Genomic DNA, 20387 nt, shown 5'->3' on the forward strand with positions numbered 1-20387 from the left:
AATCTTTGTGAGAATATGTTACAACTTGCATGTGGTCATATGATACAGAGGATAGAATCTACATAAATTCACACTACCATAATAAAGGTTATTAAAAGGGATCTTTTGTTTGGGTTTTTTTTGTGATTTTCTTTTTTTTAGGAGTTTTAATTAGATTGAATTTTTGCTAAGTGCCAGAAGCTTGCAAGTGCTCAGTGACTAAACCTGCTGCCACTAGCCAGTTTGCTTTTGAGTACTCCTTCTCTAGCCCCCTCCTGTCAGCACTCCAAGTATAAGCTCCTGAATACTGCCATCACAACTTGCAAGAAAACCTCTTGCCTTCTGTAGATTCTCTAGCCTCATGCATCTACTGTCAACTGATCCCATCAACCAACCACCCAATTAAATCCTTCTTAAAATGGCATGATAATCACTGATCAAACCATGGTAAGCAAGCATTTGTCTACACCTAAGCAACTTTTGGGCTATTTCCACTAGACTTGGGTAAAGGCACTGTGCAGAAACAGCTATTTGGAACTGGTACATTTTTGTTATAAAACCTTCATAAAATGTACCGGCACAAAAATATAACAGACAAAAAAAATAATGAAGAATCAAAGCAATGCGTCTTCCTGAAACTACAAAAAGTCCAAGAAAAACGTTAGATTTTCAAAACTGTTAGAGCTTCTTCTTGCTCTCATCATGAGTAAATTAACTTGAATTGAAACTCAGACAACCTTGAAAACAATGCAGATGCTCTGGGAAGCATCTGTGGTTGCTCATCCTTTCTTCCTTAGATGAGGAAGATTATCAAACGCTAGTAGGAAATGAGGCAGAAAAGATTCCCAGATTTAATAACTCTCCAGTGCCTAGAAAAATATACAAGAGTTGAAAACTGATCATACTCCTCTCACCACAGGGAGAGCCATCTACTTTCTGAACCCTGTTTTGGGTTTTACCTTTTCCACTCATTCCCTCCATTGTGCTCCCAGACCTGCCACCACCTACCAAGGGGAGATGCCCAATTGTTACTGACAGTGGTTTGTTTTATTCAGTCCCCTCAGCTCCAGCCCTGCTTCATCCTGACTTGTCAAGGTCATCCCTCCCCTTCTGCCAGATTTAACATTTCTGAACTACACAGAGCTGATTCTGAGACAGTAAAAATGCAGGTACAGACACACACAAATCCAGCTTTTCCTACTAAAAAAAAAGAAAAAAAAAAAGGAGAAAAGAAGAAAAAAAGCAGCCTAGCCTCCCTATATAAACTGATACTGCCTTACCACCTTTCCCCTCAACCCCAGGCTGTAACTACACATTGAGTCCTAACTCAGAGGTCACACAGCTGAACTTGAGCTAAAGATGGTCAGATGCAACTGCACTAACATTTCCATGGATAACAGTGTTTAACAGTTTTCTCTTTGACTGTATGGGTCCCTGTTTCTGGGCAAGGAGCACATTAATATTTCAGGTGGTGCCTAGAACCTGGTAGAACACTTGGTAGAGCTCCCTAGGTTTAAGAAATGCTTTTGCTGACCTGGAGTGACATAAATCAGAGGTGTATAATCTGGGCTGACAACTGTTTGTGAATATCAGGTCACCAACAGAAAAACCTTTCTGCTTTCCACACTGACCTATTATGGGTTCCTCATGCCTGTGACATGCAGAATTTCCAACGATTTCAGTGAGATGTTCTTTCCAAAGAATACAGACAACTGTTAACAAGGCCAGCACAGCAGCATCCCCCATTGTGTCAGGCTTGCCATGGCTTCTTTCCTCTCAGCACAAATCCTGGCTCTATAATTATTTCTACATGTTTGTTCCCTGTCTCCATCAGCATTGCAAAGGGAATAAAGGCCCACAAGAGCCAGCAGCACAGTTAAAAAGTAAATCAAAGGGAAGGGAGGCACCTGGCAGAGAACAAGCCTCTGCTCTATTGCCACTGGTTTCATCTTTTGCAAAAATCTTTCCAAGACTCTCATAAAATCTGTCCTACTTTATTTAATGAGCCACAAGAGCCACAAACCACAGCTCTGGATCTCACCAGCTTCCTGCTCCCGGCCTTGTGCTGACCCTTCCTCCTAGCAGGAGAAGTAAACAGCTGGGATGAAGGGCCCCTTGTTGCCTCAAGCATCCGAGTGGACTCTCCTGCCTGCTGAACGTTTCCAGCATCTGCACAAGGCCCCCAGTGCTATTTAGCAGCTACTCTGGTAGTAATTAAAATAGTTCTGACAATTTGCAAATAACAGCAAATCTAAGAGATGTTAAATGCTCAAAGCAGAATGGAGGTACATTCCTGCTTGTACTTACATTCCTGCAGTTACTGCAGCCACCACCAGACCTACTGCAGAGCCCAGGGTCTGCTCTCTGCAGCAGGGTGGGACCAGGAGAAGAAACCACCTCCCAAACTGCCCACTAACTCCCAAATTTCCTGCCTTAAACTATCAAGCAACTGGTGAATGACAGTTAAGCACTGCCAGCCTCCAGATCGCCACAGCAGCCCTCCCTGAAGTGGCAGCAGCACGGACACTTTTCTCAGAACAGCGCTTTTTTGACCTGATCCTCCCACACACACTCCATGTAATATTCTGCCAGCCACTCACTTCTCTTACACAAATAAACACTGCTACAAGTGACAGCCCTGACACTTGCACTTTTGTGCCATTTTGTAGAGTGTCAACAGTTTGTACACTTGGCCACAACCAGCAGCCCCTTCAGCTCCACTCGCTGTGCACACCCTGCACAAATCAGGAAACAAATGCTTTCAATCCACAGCTACAGCTTCGTTTCCACTTCAGAAATTGCTGAGGGTGTTAGCTAGGTTAATGTTGTAAAAGATATTCAAGGACCAGGCTGGAAAGCAGAGAGGCACTTCTACCAGGGCATTCTCCAAGGACAGTGGCTGACCCCGATGCAGCCACTCAAAGGCAGACCTGGGATACAAGAGGAACCACAGGCCACAGCAGAGAGGAGCAGAACAGAGAGCGACCTGGAGCACCTGGAGCAGGGGACGTGACCCAGCATACATCAGCATAAACCATCTACCATAACCTCTGACTAAGAACACAAAAGCAATACTTCTCTCCCTCCCAAACCACCTCCAACCTGTGCTGCTGAGTCATGCAGCAGCACAGAGATGAAATGTTTATGCTCGGCCAAGAATTAGCCTGTAACTCCAGTATCAAAATCCCAGCTTCACCAGTAGAAGCAGCAGTTAAAACAATAAGCCGTCTTTTTAAGAAAAGGTATTTAAGAATAAAAGAGCCTTTTAAATAAAGTAGTGTGATGGCAAGACTTTGGTCCTTTATTTCTAAACTCGGAATTAGATGCAGAACAACTGTTAAAAAAACTCACTTGAGAGTCTTCAATAAATTGGGATTTTTCAATAAAATTACTACCAAGTTAACATACACATTTCCCTTAGGCAAAAAGCAGGCCATAATAAAGACTTTAATCACAGGTCTAACACTAAGGAGAAGAGAATGCAAGCAAAGCCCCACAATAATTTCATCGTGAATAACTACTGCAATTTTTTCAGTTGGCCAAATATAATCCGTTTTAGAAACATGCATTGTTAAAACCACCAACATCAACAGATGCCTTGAAAACTACATTGAGAGACTAAACAGAATAACTAGAACTGAATAAACAATCCTAATGCTTCAAAAACATTAACTATCATTCTCCATCACCATTTGGGCACATGTCCCATTTCCTTGCCTATAAGCATTAATGGTCAGCGTGCCTTCCATTTGCTCAAAGCCCACTGCTCTACATCCATGTAGGTCACTCTGCACTTTGATTCTGCACCTGCTGCACCTCTAATCATCCAAGCCGGGTATAAACTTGAGCTCTGATGCATTACCAAAACAATAACAGCTTTAAAAAGACTCACATTAACCTGAATTTCTGGAAGGAAGTCAAGGCAAACAGAAACAGAACAAAGCAGCATGTCTCTTAAACACTGAAGAGCTCAAGTTAAAGACCTGGTTTGAATTGTGGATGAATAAGATTGAATAACCACTTCTTTTTTCAGCTGTATACTCTTCAAACCCCAGACAGCAACAGCTCTACAAACTGCCTGGAAATGATTCACTACCCCACTTCACAGCCCTGGTAATTTAATCCCTGACACAGAATTTAATTCTGCATAAGAGTTTACTGAGCACTCCTTTACAGTACTGTATCCTAACAAGTAAAAGTTTCACACCTAAATTTCCAAGCTACACTAATTACTTTACAAATTCTCTGTACAGTTCACATATAACACCTCTGTAATAATCTTACAAGTAATTAACAACATCATCTTAAATTTCTCATGGTACTGTTAAAAGCAATTACAGTATGAATCCACGTGTGTTTTCCAGCACTGATGCGAATGTACAGGACTGAAAGTTATCAAACTACTTGGTCACACCAAGCCAGAAAACAGAGACAGACCACAGTTTTTTTCCAAATGTGAATCTCTTGCACATATTCTCTGTTGGGAAAGAAAAAGCAGAATCCTCTAATCTTAAAAGAGAATGCAATAAATAAAAGTCTAACAAGGCAGTCAAGCTTTAGAACTCTCTATCTCCTGCTACCAGTTCTATTCTCCTTGTGTAAATGGAAATCACAAAATAACTTATAATGAGAAATACTTTATAAAGAAACTTCCTTAACAACGCATAGGAGAGAGAAAGAAAATGTTACAGTCCAGAGTCACTGCAAATTTAATAACTTGACAATCCTCTGCTGCCTTGGCCTAACACTTAGGACTGATTGAAAGCGAGGCAAACTTCTGCAAACGACAGCTATGTCTGAAAATCCAACAGAGTGACAAGGATAATTCAAACATAAAATGACAATAGCAGGAAGTCAACAGCAAGCTTTCCTGAAGGAAACACTAGGATGCGGTCAACAATATCCTTTTCACCATTATGGACTGAAATCACACGGCTGCACAGCAAGACTCTCACATTTACACTAAATAGGAGTGAATGTTGTGGAGGTTTTTGTGGTTTGGGGTTTTTTTGTTGTTGTTTTGAAGGGGTAGTAACAATTGTCTTCTGCTGTGTTGAAACCTTGAGAACAAACAAGAAGAACTTTCCTGGAACAAGACTTACAGATCTAAACTTGGAGCAACTACAGAGGAACCTGACTTTTCATCTGTAGTGAGAGATGCACTCAGTGGGTCACAAAAATGTTAAACCTTCAAGATTAGCATCCCAGCACTATTGCACACTTTGAAATTACAGAACAAACAATGAAAGGGATCATCTCAGGTAAAGCCACACAAAAAAGTGGGGGAAAAACAAGGTCTAACACCCAAAACAGTTTAGTACCTACAACACCCTACAGAACAAGCACATCAGCTCAAGGTTTCTGCATATCCCTAGTGAGCTGCAAGCCACATACATCAATAAATCTGTATTTAAACATCTAACACTGAGGCATACAGGAGAGGACACAAGATACCTTCCTAAGCACCAAATGACATATGGGCACAGGATTTTTGAATCCTGAAAAAGATTTAAAAATTGGGTTGCTCAAGATGGTATGACAGACTGTACTTGGAACAAGATGGTCTGTTGCATGAATAAGACACCACTAGCAAAGGCACACATAATAATGACATTAATGAAGTGTAAAAAAAAGCTCAAGGGAGTAACATGAAGGAAATGAATAAAACTACAAAGGTAGAAGTAGAGAAGTTTTAGCACAGGATGGAGCTCTGTGTTGCTGAAGAGAAGATACCATCTCTGAGCGCCACCATGAAAGGAGCAAAACCAAGAGGAAGGAAAAAGCAGTCAAGGACAGTAATTGCAGGGATTTCATCTCCTCACCTCAAAACCACTTGAGCAGTTGGGCACGATGGATGCACTGCCAAGTAACATGTTCTTCCACTGTGGAAGTATCCAGGACGCACAAGTCCTGCTGCAAATGACATTCTAACCCATTTCCTATGGCACATCGGAGAACTTGAAGAATGTCAAAGCAAAGATTTCTCTGTCCTGCCTAATCAAAGCTTCAGTAATAAGACACCCATTTGAGAGGGGACTAACAGCTCCTGACTCAGGGCTGCCCAAGCAGTTCCACTGACTGCACATGGAACTGGGATTGTGCGCCCTTCAAGAACAGCACAATTACCTCCCCCCTCACATTTACTATTAAAGCAATCTAAACCATTCTGGCAGCAAAGCCTGTCCCATCTGGCATGAAAATTTTAAGTAAGTCAACCAGAGAGGCATCCTGATACACCACATCAGAAATAATGATCCATCACAAGAAGCAGAGAAATTTGGCTGCAACTCAGCAGTTTACTTAATACATGTTAACATTTCTAAATTTACTCTCTTAGCTCTACAAGCCTCGAATTGCTTATGCTAAGAACAAGACTGATAATGGAAAAGTTCTGTATAAAACCAAACTCATAGTCAAAGAAAAAGCAGTTCACCTCTTTGTTGCCTAAACTTTAAATCCTCATGAATGCTGCAGTATTATATGAAACTGTAGATGGACAATAAGCCACAATCCTGATGCAACCAGGAGAGGAGAACTGTGAATCCTTTTATTGTTTTAATACCTCTGAGGAAAGAGCAAACAGGTGAGACACAAAGACAGAAGCTTAGAGGCGTTGCCTCTTTGGCTTTGTTTCAATTTTTAGCCAAAACCACCACCATGCCCATTGTTACATGCATCATACAATCCTGCCTTCCAAAATTTCTAGCCAACCACGTGAGCAGTCATAGTGGGTAAGACATGGAAACCCTCCAGAAGGACAGAAATCTATAGGGTTCAACTTCATCTTGGGTGTTAATCATCATTACTAACAAATGTGGATATACTGACATAAAGACTGCAAGTTATTACACCTTCAACTTAAATAATCACCTTTCTTTCCCTTCAGATTTATTTCCCAAAAGCCCCAATGCTGCAACCTTTCCACAAACGTTTAATTCTAACTTCTTACTAGAATTACTGTAAAAAAAATAGCATTTAAGAAGCAAAAAACGCCTTACTTTATTTTTATTGATCACTCTTTCTGCTTGTAATCTCACTTCTGCACTGAAAACTTGGGAGCCGCAACTTCATTTTGAAGGGAATTAAATTAAAAAATCCCATAAGGAACAAATTCACTCGTGATACAGCTGCAAGTGATGTGCATCGTTCAGTTTTAGGCAAATGACAGTACCCTGCTGAACAGCATAAAAAACATTAATGCCTAATTATGGCTTTTGAGAACCACCTGCACTCTGAGTGCCAGCCAGACTGAAATTTTAAAGGTACAGTTCTACAACAGAATACCCTAGAAGTAAGCAAGATCTCTGCCATTTCTAAAGTTGAGTTGCAGCTGAGGAAGGTATCTCCAGTATCTCTAGGCCCTTTCCCAAGAAATCCAGATGTTAATTACTAATTCTCTGTGACTTCCATAAATGATGTATCAATACCTTTCATGAGTTAATCTCATGACTGAAATACATTCTTTGCACCACCTCATTTGTATTTGCAGTGCTAGCCTACACTAGCTAACTTGCTATTACACCACTGCTATTCTTAAACTACACATTTCTTTAAATACGCCCCGAAAACGGAAATACAAAATTAACTCCACATGTGACTAAACCAAACACAAGAAACCAGGAAGTTAAGGCACATAAACCTGCCCTAGAATGAAGGAGTGTGATCATGACAATTGCCCAGGTAGAATATGACCACTTAAGGCATTTCATAACCACATCACCGCAGAACCTTTCAACTGGAACAAGAACCTTTCAACTGAAGTGAACTGCAGTCCAGTCGAGTCCATTTCAGCACTGACAGAATCCCCCCTAACACCACATTCTCAGCATCACATAACATTGAAAGGGATTTTTCAACATTATTAATTACAGACAGAAACATTTATTTTTCCCTGTCAATCATCCAATGTCTTCTTTGATTTCTGCTCAGAAATTTCTACTCTGAACTCATACCAGCGAGCTGCTTGACAAACTCTTCTAGGTTCTTCCTTCCTGCCATGCAAAAACCTGTTATTTTCTGTTCCTTCTTGAACTGCACACATGCAGTAAAAGCAAAAAATACACCCACCTGTTTAGTACAGATGTTGTCTGCATGGGTTGTTTACTAGAACCATGTAATTTGTCATCTAGGACACAGACCATTCCTTTACCTAAGCTTCTTATTGTAAAACAGTCCACACTGAATTTATCAGCTTTGGTACATCTGAACTGTTACACTTGCACATTAATTTCTTTCTCTGCCTTTTATTTCATAGCGTCCATTTTAGATATTTACTATTTTTAACTCGGAAATGTTAGTAAAAGGGAAGCTACTCGGCAAATATGTGAGTTTTGAAGACTTTACTCAGTTTGCTTCTGTTAATAATTTAAGTACTAGTAAAAATATTCATGGAAGGGCTGGGTTGGTTTTATATTTTTTTGTTCCTTTCTTTCCCAAATTCCTTTGGCTTTTATTATAACAATTAACTCTTCATGGAAGTTAGTTTGATTATTTTTTAATGCTGAAAAACGCTAGCAAACATCCTGCTTTGGCTTTTTTTCCTCCATCCTGCCATGCAATTGTCAATGAGCAGCAGTGAGTAAAATCCCTGCACTGAAATGCAAGTATACAGAGGCCAACGGGGCCAAGGACTTCAAGAGGATATAATACAATATATCATCAATTTTTCCATGAAAGTTTCACACACAAAAACCCATCCCCAGAAACACAGATGTATTCACAGGTAGAAATAATTTCTAATAAATAATACTTATAGGCTTTATTACTTGAAAAACTATCTTTAGGCATAATTACAGCTTTTTTTTTTCTTTTCTGAGGTTTGCAAAGCTTTTGAAAGAAGCATTGCAATCAACTTACCCTCTTTGCCTTTAAATCTTTCCTGATCGTATCTGTTGTAGGCAGCCGGGATAGGTTGCTTATTTCGTAAAGTGGGATCCTAAAACAGGTGAAATAAGATTTGTAAAACATACTAAAATGTATTTGATGGTTTGTGAACTTCATAAAGTACTACTTAGAACTACTCTGTTGTATAAAATCAGTTCACTTTTGTAGGAGTTTCAACGCATTTGAAAACTTCTGATGTTTCCCTTCAGAAATCTTACAGAAACAGAGTTTAGAAGCACGTACTGAATGCAATGAGAACAACCTGAAGCAAAACTAAAGTAGCAGTAACAAACTACGTTAGCTAAAATCTCTAAGTTTATTGAAATCACTGAGTTTTTGTTACACTTAAAAGAATTAGCAGGGGAGAAAAAAAATAATCAACTGCCAATTCATGATTAAGGCTTCAGCCACACAACATTTTCCATTTCAGCCTGATTAAGCTAAAATTTTGCTAAAGAAAATAAATAAAAACAAATTTTGAGGAAAAAAGGCATTCTGTGGAAAAAAAGTTTTAAGAAAGCGCCAATCTAGAGGCACACTCAATACCAATTCAGTCTTTTTTGTGGATGGCTTAGTTATGGATTCACAACTATTCTGAATGAGACATTTGAATAATGCCATGCACAACTTAAGAAATTCAACACAAAGCAAATATTTAAATGTTGGAATTTAGTTCTTTGTTAAATGCAGTAGCAGCAAAAACAAAACCAAGTATGATGAAACAGCTTTTAGAGCAGACAGCCACTGAGTTCAAGAATATATCAGGTTTAACAGAACACAATAGTAAACACCACAATACTAAACAAATCCTGTCTAATACCTGGATAGACTTAAACAACAAAGCTCTAAGTCTGTCCTCCTGATCTATTACAGGCAAAAGAAAGCTGGTTCGAGCTGTTCCCACTCATGAGTCATGCTCCAGATTCTTAAACATTTGCTACCCTATCTGTCAGAAAAGCAGCAAAACATTTCATTTGAAATGGCATTGCTCTCATCTAATACATTTTTTGCACATAGATGCAGGATGTCACCAGTGTTTGCTAGAGCTGCAGAAGCTGGCACTAGCAGTTTAATCTCTCGGTAGCAAGAACATATTGAAGAAATTAAACTCATAGATTCAACTCTTTAAATACCAATAAACACAACTTAAGTCAAAGAATAACTATGAAGTTATGCTTGAAAAGTGTGCATTCACCGGAAACAAACCACAACAAATCATGTATCTAATAATGAGAACACACTATGTGCTCTCATTTTTGGTGTCAGCCAAAACAGCCCCCACGTTCACCACGGCACTGCTCTTACCGTCGGTGCTGTGTTGGGTGCAGGTCTTTGCTCAGGTGCTCGGCCTTCTTCTCTGGCTTTAACTGATTGAAGAATCGCAAAAATATTCTTGGCAAAGTTCTGAAAAACACGTCAGATACCCGTGAACCTTGCTGACCATCCACATTTCACAGAATACCAACACAGGTGGAACACACCATTATATTTCACCCAAAAACAAAACTAGTGCAGCAGTTTTCTAAACAGATGTTTTGTGATTGCTCCTGTGTGAGAGGATCCAAGCATTAACACAGTTTTAAGGCATCATTGCTACCCCCTATTCTTTAAGGCCCAAACCTGCTAAGTCTAACCAGCCTCATTACACCACACTCCCTTTGGAACTCTTCATGCTGAAGCAAGAAGGAAGACTGTTCACTCAAGATTTTCAGGACAAGTCTCATCTCTGAGGCCCAGGTATGAGTCCACTAAAGAGAGTCCACTCTAGAGCCTTGGCCTCCTGACAGCGTGCCTGGGGCACAGCCCATCCCTCTGCCTGACCCTGCCCTACAAGGCTTCCTCCACCCAAGTACATGCAACTACTCGCAGGAAAGACTCCTCAGGACCCTGGAAAAGGCCCCCCTGGTCCTGCATGGAGCAACTGAGCCAAGAGAGCCATGCAGCCACCTCCTGCCCTTCCAGCAAGGCTCCTGGGCAGAGCAGAACATGCTTCCACTGATTGTTAATGGTTCACAGGCATGACCCCATCACATCATGGTCCAGTTCTTTTATCATTTATTTTGAATTATGACTCCACTCCAATTGGCACCAGGTCATTTAAGCAGTAGAGCTTTTCATGGTTAAACTGCAAGAAGCAAGTACAGAAATCACATTCCCAAGTCCTTGATTCAAGAGTGATACAAGATAATTCCACCACCTTCATGCAGTTTTATCAGATAATCAAGTCATTGAGGCACAAATGAACAAAAGATAATGATCAAGGTTTTTAAAACATATTCCTCTTGGTAATATTAGTAGAACTGCTTTATTCTACACAAAAATGAAAACACTAATTTAATTTCTAAAAGGTATATTCTTTGATTACCACTCAATAGGCATTTTAAGCTATGGGGTTAGGTGTACAAAATGTCTGTCACTAATGTCAATTTTCAGCCTTGGTTCATCAGTAAAAGAAATCCTTTATTAATTAAGGAAAAGAGCCTTTTTTTTTTTACTGGTTCATTAAAAGACAAAGTATTCATAAAATGCTTACACTCTTCCAGAGTATCATATACTAACAATGAAGTGGTGTTAATACCACCGGCCTTATGAAACGAACACATGAATTACAAAACAAAGACTCCTGGGGTGAATTTCACAGAAATCATTTAGAGAGAGTTGCACTGCAAAGCTTCTCTAAGCCTGTTCACTTGACCTCAGCCAGCACGTCTTCAATCCACTCCAAGCCAGCAGAGTAGGAGGAGCTGGAAGACCACCAGAAGCCACTCAAAGGCAAAGCCATTCCCTGAGCAAACCCAGCTCTTTGGACAAAGTCTAAAAGAACTCAGACAAACTGTATTTGAAGGGTTTTTTCAGTCAGAAAAATCCTGGAAAAAAACCCCAGCACATATCAGTGATATGAAGATACTCAAAATCAGCTCGATTCATCAGAAGAGAAGTCTAAACTCCACGCTTTTACTGAAAATTCAGAGATTTCTCCCAAACTGTGGACTGGGCAACATATCCATCACAATTCTTGTCATTGCTGTGTTTAATCCCATACCGAAAAAAAATGAGCTACTCCATCTTCCCAAATGCACAAGGAGGAACTAATTAACAATGGAAGGAATTTTCTCAGAGTGATTGTCAACGCAAAAGCCAAACTTCTTCCAGTCACAAGGGAACCACAACCAGCTTTCACATACATATTTCATTCACAAAACCTACAGTTAACATAGTCTAAAAGTGAGTTTAAATTTCAAATTATAAATTTTTCAAAGGCCTTTCAGCATCTGGGATTTTAATACTCTGAAATGGCACATCCTGGACCAAATTTTAAATTATTCCAGGTAAAAAGAACCCACAGGATTTTCTCCCATCTGCTGAAAACAAGTCACTAATAAGTATGGAATTAGAAAGGTTCCTGCTGATGTCTTTTTTTTTTTTCCCACAGCATGAAAATGCAAGTCCCCCAAGGCCACACCTAATGTTTGTCTGGAAGGGGAAAAAACCAGCAGTGTTTTAATAAGCACTCAAACTAACATCATCTTCTTGCTGTTCACTGGTGTGGTCAGGGATGTGGGATTACATTACTGTGACAGAAAAAAGATTGAGCAGGATGTCCACTGCAGGTACCAACTCATTTGCAAAGCCCCACACAGATGCAAGACTGCTAAGTTTTCACTGTTCATACCTCCAGAGATCCAACTATGAATATCCCCCAGCTTCTGCCCTAGATTTAGTTAAACTTAACAATACATTTTCATTACCAAAAACTTCTGATCTGGGGGACAGAGCAGAAAAGAAGGAAAAAAACCCACAAAACCTAAAAAAAAAAAAAAAAAAAAAAAAAAAGCCAAAACCCACACAAATATTTGTTTCTTTGCACTGTCTTAAAAAAGCCTGAAAATGCTTTAAAAACAATCCTTAACAATTCCATCAATTCTTGTTGTTAGCCAACTAGGACACAGGTACTGCCATGAAAGCTCTTGGTCAATTCCATGTCTACACCTAATAATAATTCATCACACTGCAGAGGAGACAAAATGTTTAAGCAGCTACCAAACCAGGCCTTTGCTGCTGTCTTAAGTCAACCCTTATCATAACAGATTTTCTGTAAAAGGATGACTCATGCCCTAGATGTAAATTGGTAGCCAGATGCCAATCAGGAACAGCAGCTACAGTCAGATCAACAGCCCATCATCTGACAGAAGGGAGTCATGGAGGTTCTTTAGGAAAACCTGCAAGAGCCTGTAAATTCTCAATATTTACTGGCACAGATGCTCTATCCCTTGCCAGCATAGTGACTAACACACACCAAGTCAAGTTACTATCCCTGGTGTTAATTTAACGCCAGGCTGTTTGCAGAGAAATACCAGAGCCAGTGAGCTCAGCCTGCTCTGCCGAGGAAGGCTTAATGAAGTCTCATCGCTAACTACATTTCTTTTGTAATAAAAATACTTCCAAGTAAATGTATCGGGGTTTATTCTAAAAAATTGAAATCTTCATTCTGCAACTTAGCTTTAATTTCTGTTACTATCCACAACCCTAATGCTCATTAACAAAGACTTCTATTACTACAGTCACTACATCATGCTGGCAAAAACAAATAATCTTTTTCTAATAATGATCATCAAGGATAAGTATTGATTTCAGCTTCTTAGAAAACAATTCTTGGAAAAAAAAAAAAGAAGAAAAGTATATTTCATCTCAATCATCTGAACAAAAATAAAAGTTCAAATCTAAAAGTGGAAGCATATATGCTTTTACACAATATGGCTTACAGGGCTTCAAAGTTTCCCATAGCTAAGTTGTAACCAATTTTTAATCAGATTGACATTCTGGTATTTCACTGCAGAGAGAGAGGAGCCATAAGAGCTCAAGCTCTTATTTGAGCTGACAATAAGGATTTCTTGTTGGGCATGCATCCCAGGAAGATCAAGAGCTCCAGAATGCTATAAACATTGTCCAAATTATAGTAGGGCTGGAGAAGGAAGATTTGAGGCCCTACCACACACTTCTTTACACATTTGCTTGATATGCTCAGACATACTGCTAAATCTTTTGCAGCCACTGACAGACTGAAAGGCATGATGCTGTACCAGAAAGGCAATATTCCCATCACACATTTTCAGTAATCCCTGTGTACTGCATGACATAAGAAATGGAAACAGTACTCAGATGGTCTCATAAAAGTACAGCAGAACTTAAACTGTTCATAAGGAACATGAAATGATGAACTGTATATTTAGAGGAAAATATTTTGCACATCTAAATTTAAAAACACATTTAAATCTGGAGTTCATATCAAAAATTAAAAAAAAATCACTTCAGTCATCACTCTCCTATGCCTCAGAAAATACATCTTCAATTTGCAAACTGTTCACCAACTCTGAAGTTGATCTTCTCTCCTCCTTGTTCTTCTAATTCAGAGGTAGTGCTGAAGCATTGCATTTCACATTGTGAGGGCTGCACTCAGAACCAAAGGTTGAACATATGCAAGATTGATATTCAGGGACGGTCCCAAACAACTGCAACCCTGAAAACAAACTGGTAGAATGGTGGTGTCAATTATTGGTATTCCCTGCACCGTGCTTATTCAGATCATAAAAATTTCCATCGTCTCTGACCCAGCATCCTTCCTCACCTTCTACAAGAATCCTTCAGATAACACAGATGGAAACAGGACCCTGAATTACACAGGAATGCTGAAGGAAATCTTGCTGTTTGAATGACACACACATGCACCCCTCCCATTCCCCTTACTTGCTGTCATTTGAAGAACATGCCAAATGCACAGGATGCTCACCTGCACCAATAAACTTGTTAATAACTGCTGGTGGAAAAAAAGTGAAAAACCAACACTCCCAAAAAGTTACTCTGGGCATTTCTTTCTGTTCTAGTCAAAAAGTTAACTGAAGTATTACTATAGTCTGCTGCACTGAGCTGAAAACACAGAAATTAGCCCTGTATATTTGTGGACAATGTTTTCAGTAAAAAGTTTCAATTCTCACTTGTTCCATCTTATCTTCACTACATTTTTAGAGCAAGGGTATTACACAAAAGACAACTGAAACATTTAATCTGAAACAGCAGAGAGGTTAATTCAGAAGTGTGAAGGAGCAGATATAGCACAGCACAGAATCTACTCAAAACTCCCAATTCCCATTATACATAATCCTAGTTTATTTCTACTAGGAATGCAGCATATGGAAATACATATTTTTTTTAATAGTTGTAGCAGTAGTGTTAAAGGATGGTGAAGTTACTTTACAGATGACCTCAATTTTCTTTCAGAAACATAATGCTATATTTTACAGATTTTGCTGTGAAATCCGAGGTACCTCCATACAAAACAAGCTTTATTATTGCTCAATATGAGTACAATTTTTATAATGTGGCCCATCTTTCCTTTAAGTCATATATTCACAATGTCTGCACTAGTGCCTGGCAGCAACAGAACTGTCTGCCCAGTTTTCCTGAGTAAGCTGATACTGGGGAAAGTGGGGTTTGGGAACTCAAGCCATACCATGACACTCGTGCACAGCCATTCTCAAACCATCCACCTGTTCCACCTGAAGGCACTAATGACAACTCTAATTCCTATTAGCCTGGCACACCTTTTCTTTTTCAACTGTGCTATTAAATTCACCACTATTGAGAATTTCAGGAACATGGAACAATTCTGCCACCTAGAGGCCATACATAAAGATGCTTTTACAATCAAATTATTTCTTTTAAAATTTCCAAAATTCTACTCTCAGTCCTTTTAGCTGTCAAAAGCGATAAAAATATTATATTAGTCTTGCTATTGAATTGTTTAATTTAAATATATTTTCCAGTTACAAGATCATATAAAGAATTTACTGAAACTGTGATTATAACTGTAGTGACTTTAGTAGTAAGAATGCTCAAGAAGTACTAGGACAAAAATACGAGAACTGAAAGTAACTGAAAAGGCAATTTCTCACAACATTTAGTTTAAATATGGTAGTTACTGTTAAAAGGATCAAGCCTACAAAGAAAATACATTAATTTAAAAAATAAAGTCTGCAAATACTAACTGCAGTTGTAGTATATTCCAGGTGACAACAGAAAATGAAAAAATGTGACCACCACAAAGGTGAGACTCATATGGGAAAAAATGAAAGGTTCTGCTATTTAATACTTATGCACAGGCATAAAGAAAACCACAGGAGAATAACATCCTGGAATAGTTCAGAGCATGACACTGTATCAGATAAATTTGCAGTTGTGGGTTACATCCAAGGTAAATGCCACATATCAGGAAAGTGCTAATCCCTCCAAGCCAGGTCAGCTATAAATACAAATCAAGATTATAGAATTTAATACATAAAACTCATGGTCATGATCTATGAAATTAAGTTAGAGCTGAGGCTATTCCCTTCTGTATTCATGCCATTTTAATGGATAAGAATACACCAGGCATCAAGTAACTTTTTCCAAAGGAAAGTATAGATAACTAGTACATTACAACAGGGCTGCAATAATTAGAGATATAAAATCAGAAAAACTATGAAGGGTTAAAAAGCAAAGTTGTTTATTTAACCAAATTGCTTCTTATACAAATAAGATTCCCATGCTTTCAAAACAAAACTTAAGGAAATGTGTTGGATAGTCTTGTCTAAGTCTTTCACAGAAGAACAGAGAATAAAAAAATATAAGGATTAAGTCAGGAAAATATTTTATTTTATGCAGGTTTACTTTACTAGAAAGAAAAAAGAACAATTTTTATATTTAAAAAAGCTGTAATTCAGAATATTGTCTTAAACTTCTTGTAAATATTAAGCAGGGAAAGTTTAATTACCCAGATTGTGAGAGAATCGACTTTGTCACTCTACAGCAGAGAATCAACAGCAAAAAATAAACCAGACCATTGCTTCAATATTTCAACCTTGACCTAGCAAAGTAATATGCACTTAAAGGAATAATCTTACACTAACAAAAAGATACAATTTCATGATGCAAAGGTTATGAAACCAGAGGGACTGAGTTTCACATAAAACTTGGTATGGGATCAGAGTTAACAGTTTTTCCATATACAGCTGCATGAGGAGCCCACATCCAATCCATCTTTGATTTTATACACAGCTAAGTCCATTAGAAGAATATTTACTTCAAATTCCAACTTTTCATGGCCAACGTATATGGTTCCATTTTAGTGCCTTTCCCCAGAACCTCTCCAGGCAGGCAATAATGCTCAAATGCCAGACAGATCACTCTAGACTCTCAGTGCCTTGCAATGTCTTCAGAAGACACAAAGCTCAAGGAAGACAGTAGGGAAAGGTTTTATAGACACGTTAAAAGCTGAGAAATCCACCAAACCAGCAGCTGGCCCAGCCCCAGCAGCTGCTGCTCCCAGATGTGTGTGTGTGTGTGCCTGGACACACCTACACCAAGTGTGTGTAGCCATTGCTCGGGCTGTGCAGCTCAAGAGGTGCAGCAAGGTTGTGTGGTACAACTTTTAGACCTCCCACACGTCTGACAGGATGGATTATGCTATTTCTCCTGTACATGGGGTCAGAGTTCACTTGAGAAAAGGTAATTCCAGTAGACTTGCAACTGTAAGAAAATATGACTGAAGAGAGCTAGCCAAAATTTCAAGTTGTAGCAATAATCTGTAGCATATTGGCATGTACTGGGTCTGGCTGAGACGGAGTTAATGCTCTCCTTGCAGCCCTCGCAGCGCTGTGCTGTGCTCTGATAGCCAGAAAGGTGCTGATAACATTTGACAACACCCCACTGTTTTGGCTGCTGCTGAGCAGTGCTGGCACAGCACCAAGGCTGTCCCTCCAGCATTTCCTCCTCATCAGTTGGCTGGGGTTGGGCAAGATCCTGGGAGGGCAGACAGCCAGGACAGCTGACCCAAACTGACCCAAGGGATATTCCTTACCATATGACATCTGCTCAGCAGTAGGAGCTAGGAGAAAGGGGGTGAGAGGCAATTCTTATTACCATATTTGCCTTCTGGAGCAATTCCTAGGTGTACTCAAGCCCTGCTTCCAGGGAAGTAGCTAGAGATCACCTGCTGATGGGAAGTAGAGAATAAATCTTTTGTCTTCCTTTGCTTCCACACACAGCCTTTGCTTTTATTAAACTGCTTTATCTTGACCCACACATTTTTTTTGCCATTTTATTTTCTCCCAGTTGTCCTGCTGAGGAGGGGAGCAGCTCGGTGGGCACCTGTCATCCATCCAGCCAAGGTCAACCCACCACACTCTACAAAGAAAAGGATGAAAGATTTCTCCTTTTTTAAAGAACATCTGAAATGCTCAGAGCTCACTGTTCATACGAGAACACCAGTTCGTTTCAAAAAGTTATAAATTCACAAGGCCAGTATTAGTGCATTTCCAGGATTCCAGCTTTAAGATTTCTCTACACACAAGCAGAGCATGTTTAACCCAGCCCACCCAGTTACCCTGCTGCTTATCTAAGAGATTTCTGAGCAATCTATGACATTAAAAATAAATAACTAAATATAAATCAACCAGCAGTCATCGACAAAACCACACTCTACAAATACACCTGTGAATGCAGAAACTCCTGCTCAGTCTACTTTGATTTGTTCCCACTGGGAGAATTCAAGTACTAAACACATTTACAGTAGAGATGCAATGAGGAGGTTTTTCCTTCAGAAGAGATTGCCGTAGCCTGCTACAGGAGATTATAAAAACCAAAGGATTAGTCAGGAAGGAAAGAAAGAGGAAGGATGTGAAAGGAAGGAATGAATTTCAGTATAGACACAGGGGCTTCTTCTAGGTGTTCAATGGTTTGCTTTACAAAACAGCCAGATATTTATCTAGAAACACATGCACAACAGAACTGAAACCTGTGCAGAGCAGTAATCCAAAACTTAAGATTCCAAGCACTTATGATGGTAAATATTCTATACATGGATTCAAAACTCTAGCTACTTGAGAAGATATTTAACTGTACATGCAAAGATTCTCTCAAAAACAAAGTTCTAAAAGTAATGTTTTGTTTGTGTTCTCCCCTACCATTTCCAGTTTAAAAAGTGTCAGTACTAATTCTGACATATTTTCATCAGTCAATGTGTCAGTTCAACCTGATTTAATATGCATAAAAATATGGAGAACTTAAACTGTTCTGCAGAAGCAAGTGCCATAGTCAATGGCATGACCAAGAATTCAAGATTAAGCAACTGAAGTTATTGTGTCTGCTTCATACAAAACCCATCACTAGAAACACCAGCGAGGCACTTACAACACCTTGTTTAAATATTAATATACAGATGAAACAATTTTCACTTTTTCTTCTTTAAACTTCTCTCCCTACCCCTGTTCCTCTCCCACAGCAGAGACAGCTGTATTGGGTCTGATGGTAGCAATTCCCTCATTCTGATTTTTGTGTGTGTTTGTGAAGGTTAAGAATGAGAACTGAGCTGCATGGAGGACAAACAGATGAGATGAATTTTAACCCCCCAACATTTGTGGCTGTTAAAAGAAAGGTAAAGGAAGTCCGAAGCAGCTCTAGCATGACGTACTTTTATTGCTTTTGAAATCTGACTACATTTTCAGTTTGTTAGACTGTCCATGGACTCACCAAAACAGCAATGTTGTGTTGTAAGCCTTCAGCCAAACCTGAAATTAAATTGCTTTAAACCACATATACTCCCAAATAGTTCTAAAATTAAGCTACTATGAGAGGGGGAAAAAAAATCCTTAGACTAAACAGATGCAAAGTGGCTCTGAAGAATGATTACATAAAAATGTCCCATTATTCATAAAAATCAAGAAGATTGCACTACAGACTTGGGGAAAGCCAAGAGATACTTAAAACAGGCAGTGCAGGATGACTCATCCACTAGCAATTAAATCAAACACTGTATTTTCAAAAGAAGGTAGAACTGCATAATAATCATATAGAAAACTATGGAAAAATACCTCAAAAGAAGTTCTAAGTCAACAACATAAAAATAAGCAAGGAGACAAAGTGCACATTCTAGAAATCATAAAACCAGAAGAGGACAAGTGAACTGACGTGTGATTTCACACACATGTAAACACACACCTCACAGAAATCAGTAAAAGTCAGCCAGGGATCAATGCAACATCTGATCAAAAGAGGGTAACAAAGAGGGTCAGACAGATAAAGGACCTGTGTGATGCATTACAGAAAGCCTAAGAGTCAAATAAACTGTGAAGGACAACCACTCAGTGACAGTAAATGGGTGCCACCCTGTCCCAGACCAGGAGCATGAGGGCAGGACAGAGACCTCCTAACAAGAAAACACTAATTAGGAGAGATTTCAATTACTCGGTTAGACGAGTGTCAAGAAGGGAAGTGATGTAGTGATTAATTTTTTAGCTATCATAAGTAATGGCTTCTTGGAGCAATGGGCCAAAGTAATCACAAAAGTAAAAAAAAAAAAATAAAAATCTCAGATATAGCCCATAGGACACATTTTACAGAGGCAGCTGCTGAACAACAATCTACAGCAGCAGTATCAATGCATTCAAATTCAACAAAAAAAACCCACAGCCAGGCAGAAATCCATCCCTATA

The 20387-nt window shown here is 39.2% G+C and overlaps 1 protein-coding gene across 1 annotated transcript in view; it reads right to left on the bottom strand.

The window, feature by feature from the left end:
• The window catches only part of CDC73 (cell division cycle 73), a 104463-nt gene that overhangs the window by 70406 nt on the left and 13670 nt on the right, over positions 1-20387 (bottom strand). The window contains exons 8-9 of the mRNA XM_050306615.1: positions 10168-10266; positions 8836-8914 (exon numbers count right to left, since the gene is read on the bottom strand). Of these exons, the coding sequence (XP_050162572.1) occupies positions 8836-8914; positions 10168-10266 (178 nt within the window). The remainder of the gene's footprint in view (positions 1-8835; positions 8915-10167; positions 10267-20387) is intronic.

This window comes from Myiozetetes cayanensis, unplaced genomic scaffold, assembly GCF_022539395.1.
Source record: "Myiozetetes cayanensis isolate MyiCay16 unplaced genomic scaffold, myiCay2020 scf12, whole genome shotgun sequence".
In the NCBI taxonomy this organism is placed as follows: Eukaryota; Metazoa; Chordata; class Aves; order Passeriformes; family Tyrannidae; genus Myiozetetes; species Myiozetetes cayanensis.